This window comes from Aythya fuligula, chromosome 18, assembly GCF_009819795.1.
Source record: "Aythya fuligula isolate bAytFul2 chromosome 18, bAytFul2.pri, whole genome shotgun sequence".
NCBI classification, from domain to species: Eukaryota; Metazoa; Chordata; class Aves; order Anseriformes; family Anatidae; genus Aythya; species Aythya fuligula.
In genome coordinates this window covers 1,182,795-1,196,211 of record NC_045576.1, presented here as the reverse complement: position 1 = coordinate 1,196,211, position 13,417 = coordinate 1,182,795, and the positions used below count along the sequence as shown (strand labels likewise).

Below are 13,417 nucleotides of genomic sequence, written 5' to 3'. Positions count from 1 at the left end.
CACCATCACAGGAAGGCCAGGGATGCCAAGAGCAGCACGTAAAGACTTCTGAAGAGGAGACTTCAGAAGCAGCAAGCTGTGAAGAGGATCTTATAAAGCAAACAGAGTAAGAGCAGGAGCAGAGGCTGTCTTGACGAGGAAGGGGCCGCAGACAGCACCAGGGAAACAGGCTGGGGACAGGAGACAAAGACGCCCATGGCCAGTGCTCTCTGCACAACTGGCAGTCAGGCCACCAGGAGATGGACAGTTTTACTGCAAACTGGGCCCAGGCACCACCAAGCCAAGCTGAGCCCCTGGAGCCAGAAGCTCTGTGAGCAGGCTGGCTGCCTCTGAGAGGACACATGGAGGCTGGGAGTGGAGCCAAAACCCAGTGCATGCAGGACCCCTTCCCATCCAGCTACAGGGCTAGACATTTGGCACAAAAGGTGTGCAGGACAAAGGGAGACCTGAAGGAGTCCCTGTGGCCCCACACCAGATCAAGAAGGCTACAAAGCAGAAAGCCTGAATGCTTTTTCTGACCTTTTAAATCCATAACTGAGACCACATCCAGCAGCTTCCCAGCATGATGCCACTGCCAGACAACATGTGCCTGGGCACAAGGGCCTAGGGCCACGCTTTCACTCCTGGCATGAGTCTGTGGCAGTTATGAGCAGACCCTCTGTGTTGCAGGGTCCTGATGCAGAGCAGCACTGCATGGCTGACAGAGGCGTTCTGCCTCCTCACCATAAACGCTGCCAAAGTAAAATCAGCCCTCTATCTCCCACTGAGGCAGTGAGTTGAACGGCTTGTGGTTGGTCCATCCTTCCCTTAAACCCCACTCTAATAATGAGACCAGGACCATGCTGAGCTGCAAACACAAACCTTCTGCGCTATCATCTTTGCCACCACATCCCGAGCGTGGACATCAATGGTGCATATGGTCATGATTTTCTGCCTGTCACCCTTGGAGAGCTGCCCAATCAGCATGGTTACAAGGGTGTTCAGCTGGGTCACTTGCTTCTTGTGATATTCCTTCATTGCATTCTCGTAGCCTTCCTCCACCCTGGCAAAGGCAATCCCAACCTCGGTCGTCCACCAAATTTGGGTACAGGAAAGAGCCACCTAGGGAAAAGGGCTGACTCAGTATCAAGGAAAACAGCAGAACTTCCTTACATTTGAGTGTCTCATGGGGAGATCAAAGAAGAAGTATCCATGACATGAAAATAAATATTTTTGATACAGTATTCATAACAGACAGGATAACAGGGACCTGCCCTATGATATTCATTTAAAGCATATCAATGATACAGACATATTTAGCAGCTACTTATTTGTAAGTGAGCACCTTTTGCATGCCAGACACAGCAGACAAGGAAGAGCTGGATACCACGAGGCTGCCAAAGGTGCAAGTGAGTAGCTCTTTCCTCTCATTAGACCTCACGATTCATTTTCCTGTTGCACCTTTTTCCTTTGCTGGGCATATAAACTTCTCTTTGACTCACAGGGTGAAATAGCCACTGCTCAAGCCCATGAGATATGTAACCCAACCAAATGTGTATTTTACCTGCATGGGGATCAGCCTGGAAAATCCATCAGGAGATTGACAGGATAAAGGACAACTTAACCTCCATCCCTCCTGGACAGCACAGTGGACACCAGGAACACCCCCCACTCACAGCTAGAAGACATTTCTATAAGATGGGAAGGGTAGGACTGAAGGGGAAGCCCAGAGCTGCCTTTCCCATGCACCAGCCTGAGAAGAGGTGAACAGCAGCAGATACCTGGGCAGGGTAGTCAAAGAGCCACTGTTCCCTTGGCTTCTCCTCATAAGCTGATACAGCTTCCGTCATCTCGTCTCTAACTGTAGCCCTCATGCTGTCCAGTACGTGATTCAGCCAGACCTCAACCTGGAGAGGAGATAAAATCACAGTAACACATCTGCTTTTAAGCATTTTTGGCAATTAGTGAAGATACAGAATGGCACAAGCATCTCAACTCTTGAGTTAGCCATCCCTCAGCCTCATTCAGACTCAGTTGACTTAAATGATTCCATTACTACAGGATTGGCATGTGTAGACTCTAACAATGACAGGCAGATTTTACTTGAACTCCAGCTATAGAAGAAACCAAAATGAACTCCACCGATGAGTGGAACAGCATGTTCCACCTCCAGGCCATGAAAAGAATCACACCTAGGACGTGGGCACAATCTCCCAGCAGCAGAAAAAGCTGCTGCTGAACTAGCAAACAAGATTTCTTCTGAAATTAGTATTTCAAAGACTAAGTCCTCCCAGAGAAGATAGTATAAATTCAGCAAGCTCCATCTCTGTGGAGTTCAGTGACTGATACACACTCCAGCTTCCTGTAACAGTCCATGCAGAAAGGTGCAACTGCAGGAACACATTAGCTGAGCAATAATGGGATTCTTAAATTTCATATGACTGCGGACTGCAATGCCTATGCCTTACTTCAGTGAAAACCTAACCACAGTGAGGCTGTGGAGTAAGAAGGAGTAAAGTTACACAACCACCTCTTCCAGCCTTTGTCTCACAAAGGAAGAGTACTGAAGCTCTACCCCATCTTGGTGACAGAAGTCCAAATAAGGGGTGGGAGAGCAGACCCCACCAGACAGTTCTGATGCACAAGGTTTCCTTCTGACCTGCCCGCTGCAGTCACAGTGTCCGCTGAAGCTGACATATTCCTCCTCTCTGCTGTACATTCCCAGGCCAATCTTGGTTGGCTTTTGCTCAGAGTCCATCTGGAATTTCATCTTGGCCAGGTTGTCAAAGAGTTTGGAAAGATGACGTTGTACCTGCAAAAAGAATGTATAATTGAAAGAATTGTATAAAGTGATCAAGACGGGACAAGCAGAATGGCCATCATCATACACACTTTACAAGCAGAGTCATACTCAAAAAGCATGCTGTTGGATGTCTCGGTAGGACCACAACTTTTCATGCATGGCCAGGGTCACAAGCCTCTTGTTCCTCCTAACATCTACATCTATTTCTCCTTGATTTAGTAAGCAGACATGCCTTAATAAAACACATTTTTCCACTGAGAAATATCCCATTCAGCCCACACCTTTTAGGAAATCCCCATTTTGACCAAAAGAGCTCTTCCAGAAGGAAAAGAATAATTGAACCCTGTTCTGTTCACACCTGGTTAAGTTTGAAAAGTCAGCAGGGAGGGGCCAGAATTGCTGCTGTAGGCTCTCAGCATCAGCACTTGCCTTCTGAGAGCTGAGCAGATCACCAGCACTTCTTCCAGATCACTACCAAAGTAAATCGCTGCATGTCACACACCACTGCCAACAAAGGCAGGCTTCTCCTAGGGCTGTTGTTCTCCCAGCAAGGGTCAGCCCACAAAGCAGTCCCAGAGAGGAGATGCCTCTCTCAAGGACAGCCAGGGATGGGGAGATGGAGCCCAGGCAAACTCCCACAGGTGGGATGAGATGAGAACAGCCTGAGATGCCTGGTGTGCTGAAGCCTAATGTGCCAATGCTTTCAGAGAAAGATGGGTGGACTTATCCATTTAATTCTGACTCCCTGACTCACAAAAAATTACAGCACTCCCTCTTACAACCTGCAGGCTGACATATCTCAGTATTCTTCTTATGCATTTTCAAGCAGGGACAAATCCTGACTACTGATTACTTCCAGGAAGAAGCTGCCACTCACTAACTCCCAAGATAAACATCTCTCCTTTCAAATCTTAAATAAACCACAGAAAACTTTTCTTACATCTAGAAATTTCTGCTCACACATCCCCACTATGCACTCCCATATGGGCCAGTCTGCACAGCTTCGGACATACTCCAGTACTTGCTATAATCCTGCCAAAGCAGCCCTGAATACACCTGAATCCACGCAAGTTCAATATCCAGTTCAAGAGAATAATAGCATTATGTATTTAATCCTCCTTTAGGAACGATCAGACTTTGAAACTACAGTGGAAAGGCTGAGAATGTATCCATGTATGATCCTACTTGACATTTACTTTGATGTTATTGCAAATAGATTCAAATAACAGAGAAAACACCAGGAATTTCTTCTTACCCCATGGAGCATTTTGACATAGTATCTTTTGTTTCCTGCATTTTTATTTTCCTCTCCATTTTAAGCATCAATCAACTATGTATTTGTGATGCTCTGAGGGCTGAAATTACCCAGCAGCAGAGGCAGATAATAAGCAGTGGTAAAGGCTAGTGAAAAACAGCAACATTTCCAAATGCATGTACAGACCCCTGCTCTGTGCATACATTCACATTCCTAATTAGATGGAAAGCATAGAGAAGGTGAGATTATCCACTACTGAAGGATGGAATAAAGTATTTATTTTGTATCCAACACTCTTCATTTGCTGCAAATATTTTGATCAGTTTGATAAACCAAGCTTGGGACAAATAATGCGTCCCAAGCAAGGCCAGACAGAACACAGCACTACCAGACAAAGTAGCTGAAGCTTCCTGACAGTGGCTCCCATAGCACTAATAATTAACCCTAACATCACTACACTCTGTATGGAAAAACTTATGCAGGTCTTCTCGGGACTGAATCCTCTGAATTATGCCCACTGTGGGAGAGGAGGAGTCTGTGCTTATCTGGGGAATGCTGGCAAGAACACAGTCAGGTCATTTCCTAAGGTTACAAGAAGTTATTCCACAGGCTGATCCAGAAACCAAAGTTTGACAGGAGGAATGGTGCACTGCAAGTGATTTCCCCATACCTGGCATTCAGGCAGCATCCCCATGGCTGCATCCTTCAGGCTGGAGGAGGTAAGCTGCCTTGGTCAGAAAGACCAGAACTCCAGCACAGGAGGTCAGACACTACACCTGAGCCCAGAGGCATGCAGGTATGGACAGCAACCCAGGAGTTCTATTTGCTGGCCTTGGCCATGGCCACTCACTGTTCAGCCACCAGCTGTCTTGCCTCTTTGGTTTCATGCTCTTCCCTTCACCTCTAATGAGGACACCCCAAAAGGCCTTTGCACCCGGGAAAGGAAGAAGTGGCTGAATAGCAAATGCCTTTTCAGCCTGAAAAAGGGACCTCTCCAGGATGGCGTTAGCTGTCAACATTTCCACATCTGAATGCCCAGTCTGCAGCTCTTTCAACAGCAGTTGAAGGGTGGCATCCCAGGTTCAAAGTCCAAGGTCAGCAACAAGTTTTGGCTGAGATCTTCAAGAACAAGGGTTTCTTCTAAGCTAACCGTATCCCAGCACAAACAAAAACAACAGTTTTGCACCATCAGAAACATCAACAAGCTCTGCTGTGTGCAGTGCTTTCAGAACAACCCACAAGTATCACCAGGGCTACATCAGACAACGCAGTGTGCATTGACTTTCAGACAATCACAGAATATCCTGAGCTGGGAGGGACACAGAAGCATTAAGTCCAACTACTGTCCTCCCTGTCCCAGCTCCATGCCGTTCCCTCGGGTCCTGTTCCTGTCCCCTCCGCTCCCTGTGAGGGAGCTGCAGGCTGCCATGAGGCCTCCTCTCAGCCTGCTCTGCACTGAACAAACCCAGGGACTTCAGCCGCTCCTCATACATCTTCCCCTCTAGACCCCTCATCATCTTCGTAGCCCTCCTTTGGACATTCTCGTACAGCTTTATGCCTTATATGACAGATGACAGCTAGCTGTGAAATAATTATTAAACAAGTGAGCCAGGGTTAGGAAAAGCACTCAAAGGATAAGCTACAAGAGAGTTCCAGGATGGTGTCTTCCACTGTAACACTACTGGCAGTTGGAAAATGCAAAGGCGACACAGAGCAAGGCTTACCAGCTGCGGGTTGGTGCCATTGGAAAGAATATCCAATAAATCCGCAGAAGAAATGAAGTAAAATCTGGGAAAGGCCAACCTCTTCATGTCCAAATATTCAGCCAAAGCCTTCTCACACAGAGACAGCCTGAAGAAACAAAGCAGATGAATAAAACCCAGGACAGGCAGATAAATATCCCTTCGTATTTCATACTGCAGTTTAGGTTATCAAGCAGATTCTCCCCTCCCATGGAGGAATGCAGACATGAGCTGAACCTGTGGCCTGGTCCTCTAAAGCACTTCCTTAACAGGACATCATAGCACCTGGAAACTCACAGACCTCTCCCTGCTACCAACAGTCAAACAGCCTAGGAGCCAGAGGAGCCTCACAAAAAAGCAAAAACAGAAGTGGAAGAAGCTGGAAAGCGTTTGCAGTCTGACTTGCTGTTTTAGACAAGCTCCTAATTTCCACAGGTGATTTCACACTGGGATAAAAGTCTCTATAACTGCTTTTATTCTAACAAGCTGTATTTTAAAGTCTTATTCAAACCTAGTCAGCTTTTTGTATTCATGAAGCCTGAAAGAAAATTTGTTCGCTCCAACCTAAAATAAATCTTTCAGTGTTTACATGCTAAACTGCTGCGGAGCTTACAAACTTCATAAATAACATGCAGCTAGTTTTCTGTGAGGAGCACTGACTTTATCTGATTAAAAAAGAAAAACCTTTGTTTTAAGAGGGTAGTTATTACCGACAAAATAGCTATCATATTAAGCTTTCAGTGTGTTCCAGCCAGACTAGCTCATATGTTAAGTGAGAAGCATATCCATCTCAGGACAGTAAGGTATTTCTCAGGGAGTCTAGCTATACCATGTGCCAAGGGTATACATGCAGAGATAATTTTGTAAATTAAAGAACATGGGCTCAGCTCTGCTGCAGATATTCCTGCCTGGACTGCTAAGCAGATATTTAAGACACTGTTTTTGGGGTGGCAGTAAAGGCCATGTGTTATTCAAACCTGCTGTATGCCTACCTTTGTATGTGTGCAAATCAATACGCTTCTCATCAATACGGATGAGAATTTGCATGTACACAAAGCCAGACTCCACTATGGGGGCTTCAGTGTGATGAATCACAAATAAAAGGACTCAAGAAAGATCAGAAGTGCTGTGACTTGTGAATGCAAACAACGCGGCACAGTCTAAGAAGAAAGCCTCAGAGCACAGGTTAAATTAACCTATTAGAGCTGATCCCAGTCTCTGACAAAAACCTGGGACCGAAGTTCTACCTACCTACTCTGAACGTCCTCCAGTTGTTGGGACAGACCTGGTTTATTAGTGGCCTCAACTACATTTGGGGTTTTCTGAGCTTCATAGGCCAGTTCTTTAAAATCAACATCAATACCTTCAAAGCGTTTGGAGTCCTAAAAAGCAACGCAGAAGGACATATTCATGGTAAAACACAAATTTTATGTTAAAAGACACCATCCTCTAGGTACTGTCTTTGCGCTGAAGGGAGAGATTCTCTTCAGAGTCCCTCCTGCCCAGTGCAGAAAGGGTCCCCTCCACCATTTCAGAAGGGATCTTCCACTCATGTACCCAAAACAAGCCTCCGATCAGACATTCTCCTTCTTGTCGCTATATCCCAAGGGGGTCGTGGATCAAGTGGCTGTGCAGAAGTCAGTGCTTAGGATCAACCATTTTCATGGGGTTGAATTCCCCTTTGAATGTCTGCTCATAATGGTTCTTCTCATATGTTCAGATAATATATCAAGCTTCCCTGGCCATAGCAGCAAGAGACCCTGCCTCAAGGGAAAGGCTACTGACTTCGTGGACGTTTACTCTTCCCCTCCTGGCACAGTGCAGGAGCCCCACTGCCCACCCCTGAAATGGAGATGGTGACTCTTGCAGAGCAGAGCCCTTCCTTGCCTTGAGCAGGGCCATGGAAACCCCATGCTGGCAGCAGAGGAACACACTTGCAAATATGCTCGATGCCTAGTGCCTGAATTTTTGGAGTTAAACAATGAAGAATAAGTAAAGCTATGTTCAAAATGATTCTGCTCTTCCCTTTCTCCCAAATCAGGCCACAAAAGAACTCCAACCTTTCTTGGTAGCACTTCCATGCTAACCTGTGTTCAGCCATGGTAGCAAAGTCCTGGCTGGAGGGTTGAACCCTCCACACAAGCCACGCAGGAGGCTCCAGACACGCATCCTGTGCTCGCCGGCACATTGTCCCCCAGCCCCGGGTGCACCCTGAGGGTGTTCAGCCTCCAGAAACACCAAGTTTCACCCTTTCTTCTAGAGAAGGGAAGAGGCTGCTGACCCATGCCACTAGCCAGGTGGGTATTGAGTTGCAGACAGCTGCCCAGTAGGATGCAGATTTAAATCGTGAAGCAATTTCATACATATCATCAGAAAGCTGTTGGATATTAACAGCTTGCTGACACATGGTACAGCCTTCATGGCTCTGATTTTTAGGACCTGTCTATACCACCCAGTAAGCACAGTGCACCCAAAGCAGTGAGAGGGACATTCCATGCAGACCAGGGCAAAGGGATGGAGACCCATTATCAGGGTGTCACTGGGCTGTGCACACCCTGCCTTAGGCTGCAGTCTCTGGGCTACAGCCAAGACCTGACAGTGTACACGGATGGAGACAGTGGGAACATGGTAACCTGCAGCTCACTCAAAGGCAGATCCCTCAGCATGGATGCAAGTGGTCCAGCAGGGCCAAAAAACAGCCTGGAGGATTTTCTCAATAATCAAAGGAACCTGGTATAAGGCTAGAAGATGGACTCCTAAAGACACCTCCAAGGAAATGACCGGCTGCTGAAGCAGGAGAGGGAGAGAGAACAGCTGCTGCCCCCTGTGCCATCGCTAAAGGCATGGAAGGGGACGCTGCCAGAGCTGCTTGGTTCAGCTCTGTTTTGAGGACTCGCAACATTTGCATCATTACCCCAGTCCCCTCTCCTCAAGCAAACAGGGAACCTGCCTGCAGCACTGAACAAAGCCAGCAGCCTTGCACTCAGTCTCAAGTAACTCCGTGTTTGCTACACAGCAGTGGAGAGAAGAAAATCAGCTTCTCCATATGGCTTAGGCACAACACGCAATAAGAAAACATCCCCAGGCAGCACTAGGGAAACTCCTGCAGCACTACAGGAGTCTCTGGAAACAGGGAGGCGGCAGGAGAAAAGTCCCACTTTGGGGAATGCAGCATTATAGACAACCCCATTTCACGCAGTGGAGGATCTCCTTCAACCCCTTACAAAGGGAAGAAATGAGACTTGGGCTTTCTTACCTCAGGAAGCTGCGTCCGTATATCTTCTGAGCCTATGAATATGCTCTCCAAGTGACACCATGTACGCTGTACTTCAAACCAGAGAGAAATGGCAGAGTCCGCAGTAGACAGCTTCCTCTGCCATGCAGACACTTCCTCCAAGAAAAAAGCAATATATCTGGATGTCATTAAATTCTGCAGCTGCACCTGGTTATCTTCTAAAGTTTCAATGAGTTCCTCATTTGACTTCAGCAATGGAACATTTGTCCGTGAGTGAGGCTCATACTGAAACTCCATGGTGCTCCATGTCATTTTTAGCTCCTTCAGGACCTTCTCCATACTCATTTCTCTCACTGCTTTGTCCACAATTCCACGAACCTCATCCTCAAAGTTATGCAGGTTGAGCTTCAGGAGATCAGCCAGCGTGGTGTCTGAGTCCATCACAAACTTCACGCCTGTCACCTGCATCAGTTGATCCCAGTGTCTCTCTCTAATAGCGGGATTTTGAAGTTCTGCCACAGCTTTTAAAGCCATCAGCATGTTCTTCACCCTGCTGTCCAGCCCAGTGAAAGCATCCCATGCCCTCATTTCCTTATCCAAATTCCGAATCTCTCTTGCAAACTTTCTGCATTCAAGATCCATGTTTTCCACATTAATATCCACCCATTTGGTGCTCTGCCAGTCATCAAGGCTAGTATTCACAACAGAGATCACATCCCAGAGCTCTTTGAGAAGATGTATCTCCTTTCTGCACTGCTTCAGTTGTTTATAATCTGGCACCATGACTTCAAACAGACCAGCTGATTCATATATCGAGGTCATGGCTGACTCCATTTGTTTAATCTCAATGTTCTTTGCATCCAGCAGTTGATAAGGCTTTTTGGTGTCAAACCTAAAAATAAATGTTATTGTAACAACTTCTAAAGAAAACATTAAACAAAGGGTGCCTCCAAGAGACAAAGCTGAGATGAAACATCTGTAGCACATGCTGATGGTGCTTCTACATGCCGGTACTGATGCCACCTTAAAGCAGTATTGCACACTCAGCATCTAAATCCAATCTTTTGCTAACTCTGGACAGTGTTCCCAGCAACACAAAACCCCAGGCATAACAGATACAACACTGTGAGAAGCTAGGAAATGTATGCAAAGGCTACAACACGTGTCCTCAGGACACTCACAGATGACCCATCAAGCTTTTTTCCTTGGGGCTTCTGTGGTGTTAGAATTTGCCTGTACCTGAATGGTGCTTCTTTCCGAAATCGCTCTCTGAATCTGTGCTGCTCAACATCAAACACTGCACAGCTCTTGCGCAGAACTGTCATTTCGTTTGCCTGCAAAGGAGCCACATGCTGCTTCACAGCTATTGCCAGCTTCTTTATATTGTTCCATTTTTCTGGCAGCTCCTGCAAGCAAAATTTAAATGCTGGTAGGATGTATTCGAAACCTGATAGAAGACATATCTGATCTGTTTAAGAAGCAGAACTCTGGGGCAAATCCCTCCAACTTGTGTGTATAAAACCAGTACTAAATAGGACTGGTTTCTTTCCTGGGTCTGCAGCCAACAGCAAAGACTTTGGGTTTCTTTTAGTTCTGGATCACAGATGAGAAGACTAACAGAGACCCACCAACACTATGGAAAGAAGTAAAATAACCTGGAAGCAGCTCTGAGGCAGCAGAGATAGCCATGGAGTGGCTAGTCCCTCCAAAGGGGTCTTCTTCTGGCACTTTGCATTCAAGCCTCAGCAGAAACCACTATGGGTGAGCCACATGAACAAGGCAGGGCACACATGGCTAGCTGCTTCCTTGTCCTTCTCATCCAGACTACCAGCTCCAGCTCATCTGTGTCCCTAGCCACGGAGGGAGCAGTACTGAGAAGAACCTCCCTTTGTTTGTCCCACCACATATGGAAGCAAATCAGGCACTCAGCTACATGTTGCTGGCACTTGACAGAAAAAAAATAAAATTATTTTTTTATTACCTGCATCTGGAGGGAAAAGCAGAAAACCAGGGAATTGCTAAACCCCCCAGCTGCCATCCAAGCCTGCAGCAGAGAACAGGAGCCTTTGCTGCACAGGTGCACAAGGCAGCAACATCTCCCATAAAGGCCCTGCTTTCATTCTTGGATCCTGCCCAGACCCCTCTGCGCACAGCACTCAGTGACTACAGGGTATCTATCAGCATGTACCTGTGCACTTCTGTACTATAACATTGTCTTGAGTGTTTCCCAGCACTCATCCCCCATCTCACAGTCCTCTTCACTGACGCAAAAGGAATTCCCAAAAGAAAACTAATTCATCAGAGCCAGATCTGGAAATGTGTCAAAATACTTCCAGAACCTGTTCCTGGTTATGTCCTCTGAGTCAAGAAGATTTGGTGCTGCAGATCCAGTGGAAGACTTAAGTCCTCTGAGAACACAACTCCTCTGCCAACATTATCCTCCCCATCTCCACAGTTGCCAAGAATTGGCTTATTTAAAAATAATTATAATTCAACCTAATTAACAGATGTATTTGAAAATGCATTAATTTTTTCAAAAGTAATCGCTGGGAGTTGGAGCAGGCAATTCTATGTTTTTCATACATAACAAAAGGCTTAATCTCTGCTTTAAAAGAAAATCTCAATATAACTCCAAAATGTAGAGCTATTAAGGCACATCCCACAACAGCAAAACACTATCCACTGAGGCCCTCTAATGACTGGGAATGGGGTCTTAAATATTCCTGCAATATTCCTCAGACTCACAAGGTCTTTGACATCTGCTCCTTGGCAAATTTGCGTGTCCACCACAAGTTTTTACCCACCTCTAATTGCTTATAGACTTCCTCTGGCAGCTGTTGCTCATAAGTCTTCAGCAGTTCGATGGTTTGCTTCAGGGGTTCAAACATGGCATCAGTGACACTGTGCCTTTCTTTAACAGCCATGAGATGACCCATAATCTCCACCAAGCCATCATAATCTCCTTTTTCAACCTTTTTGCTCAACCCTTTATCGGCAATTTTTATGAACTCTTCAAGGTTATTCAAGCTATGTAATACAAAGCAGGAAAACACACAATGAAGGGGAGTTCGGGAAAGCTTCCACACCAGTTACACCCAGTTATTAATTTCATCCACTAATGGGCATAGTCAGCAGAGACATGATGGGCTCCTGGATCGTTGGTCTTTCCTAGCACAGCCACTCTTCTGTTCTCTAAACATTTTAAGTGCCTGCTTAAATTCTGTGGATGTTGCTGGGTGAATATGTATCCTTACATTCTTCACCTAATAAAGACTAAACTGCTGAGTCAAAGATTCTTAGCAAGAACCCCTAATTGCTTATTTTTAAAGTTACATAAATGCTCTTTGCATAGAAATTACCTTTCGGAATCGTGGTCCTGAAAAGAACATTTGTACTGGGATTACATGGCAAGAGTTATATAGCAGGGAGACTGCAGGGGGGGGCCTCTGTCAGCAGAGCCCAGCAGCTGCCCCACGTCAGATTAGAGCCAGCTCCAGCCGGCTCCAAAGGGACCTGCCACTGGTAAGAGCTGAGCCATGAGCGACGTTGGTTGGGCTTCTGGGAGTGCAGACTGAAGAAAGGGGAAAAAAAACAACTGCTGCACAACAGCAGCTGGGAGAGTGAGGAGTCAGCAATGTGAGAACAAGCCTTGCAGCCCACAAGGTCAGTGCAGCAGGAATGCAGGAGACGCTCCAGACACGCAGCAGCAGTTCCCCCTCGGCCTGTGGAGAGGCCCCTGGTGGAGCAGGCTGTCCCCCTGCAGCCCATGGGTCCCACATGGAGCAGATCTCCACGCTGCAGCCCCCCCGTGGGTAGAAGAGCCCCTGGTGGAGCAGGTGGATGTGGCCTGGAGGAGGCTGCGGCCCATGGAGAGCCCCCACAGGAGTAGGCCCCAGGCTGGAGCTGCAGCCATGGAGAGGAACCCACGCAGGAGCAGGGGGTCTGGCGGGAGCTGCCACCCACCCGTGGGGGACCCATACTGGAGCAGTTTGCTCCTGGGGGATGGACCCCATGGTACAGAGCCATGTGGGAGCAGTTCTTGAAGTGCTGCTGCCTGTGGGCAGCTCCCACAGGCTCAGTTCGGGAAGGACGGCATCCTGTGGGAGGGACCCCGCGTGGAGCAGGGGCAGAGAGAGGATGAAGCAGCAGCACAGACAAAATGTCATGGACTGACTGCAGCCCCAATTCCCCGTTCATCTGCACTGCCCAGGAAGAGTATGTAGAAGAGCGTGGATGGGGGGAAGGTGTTTGTAGTTTGCTTGTAGTTTCACACTACTCTAGCTTGTTAGTAATTAGATAATAAATTTTATTAATCTGCCTATGTTGAGTCTGTTTTGCCCATAATGGTAATTGGTGAGCAAACTCCCTGTTCTTATTTCAATCCCTGAGCCCTTTTCCATTGT

The 13,417-nt window shown here is 46.9% G+C and overlaps 1 protein-coding gene across 1 annotated transcript in view; it reads right to left on the bottom strand.

Annotated features, from left to right (window-relative positions):
• Positions 1–13,417, bottom strand: part of DNAH9 (dynein axonemal heavy chain 9) — a 194,174-nt gene that overhangs the window by 154,529 nt on the left and 26,228 nt on the right. Inside the window, exons 17-24 of the mRNA XM_032199711.1 lie at positions 11,819–12,041; positions 10,254–10,420; positions 9,036–9,906; positions 7,031–7,161; positions 5,762–5,888; positions 2,639–2,791; positions 1,761–1,886; positions 862–1,101 (exon numbers count right to left, since the gene is read on the bottom strand). Coding sequence (XP_032055602.1) covers positions 862–1,101; positions 1,761–1,886; positions 2,639–2,791; positions 5,762–5,888; positions 7,031–7,161; positions 9,036–9,906; positions 10,254–10,420; positions 11,819–12,041 — 2,038 coding nt within the window. The remainder of the gene's footprint in view (positions 1–861; positions 1,102–1,760; positions 1,887–2,638; positions 2,792–5,761; positions 5,889–7,030; positions 7,162–9,035; positions 9,907–10,253; positions 10,421–11,818; positions 12,042–13,417) is intronic.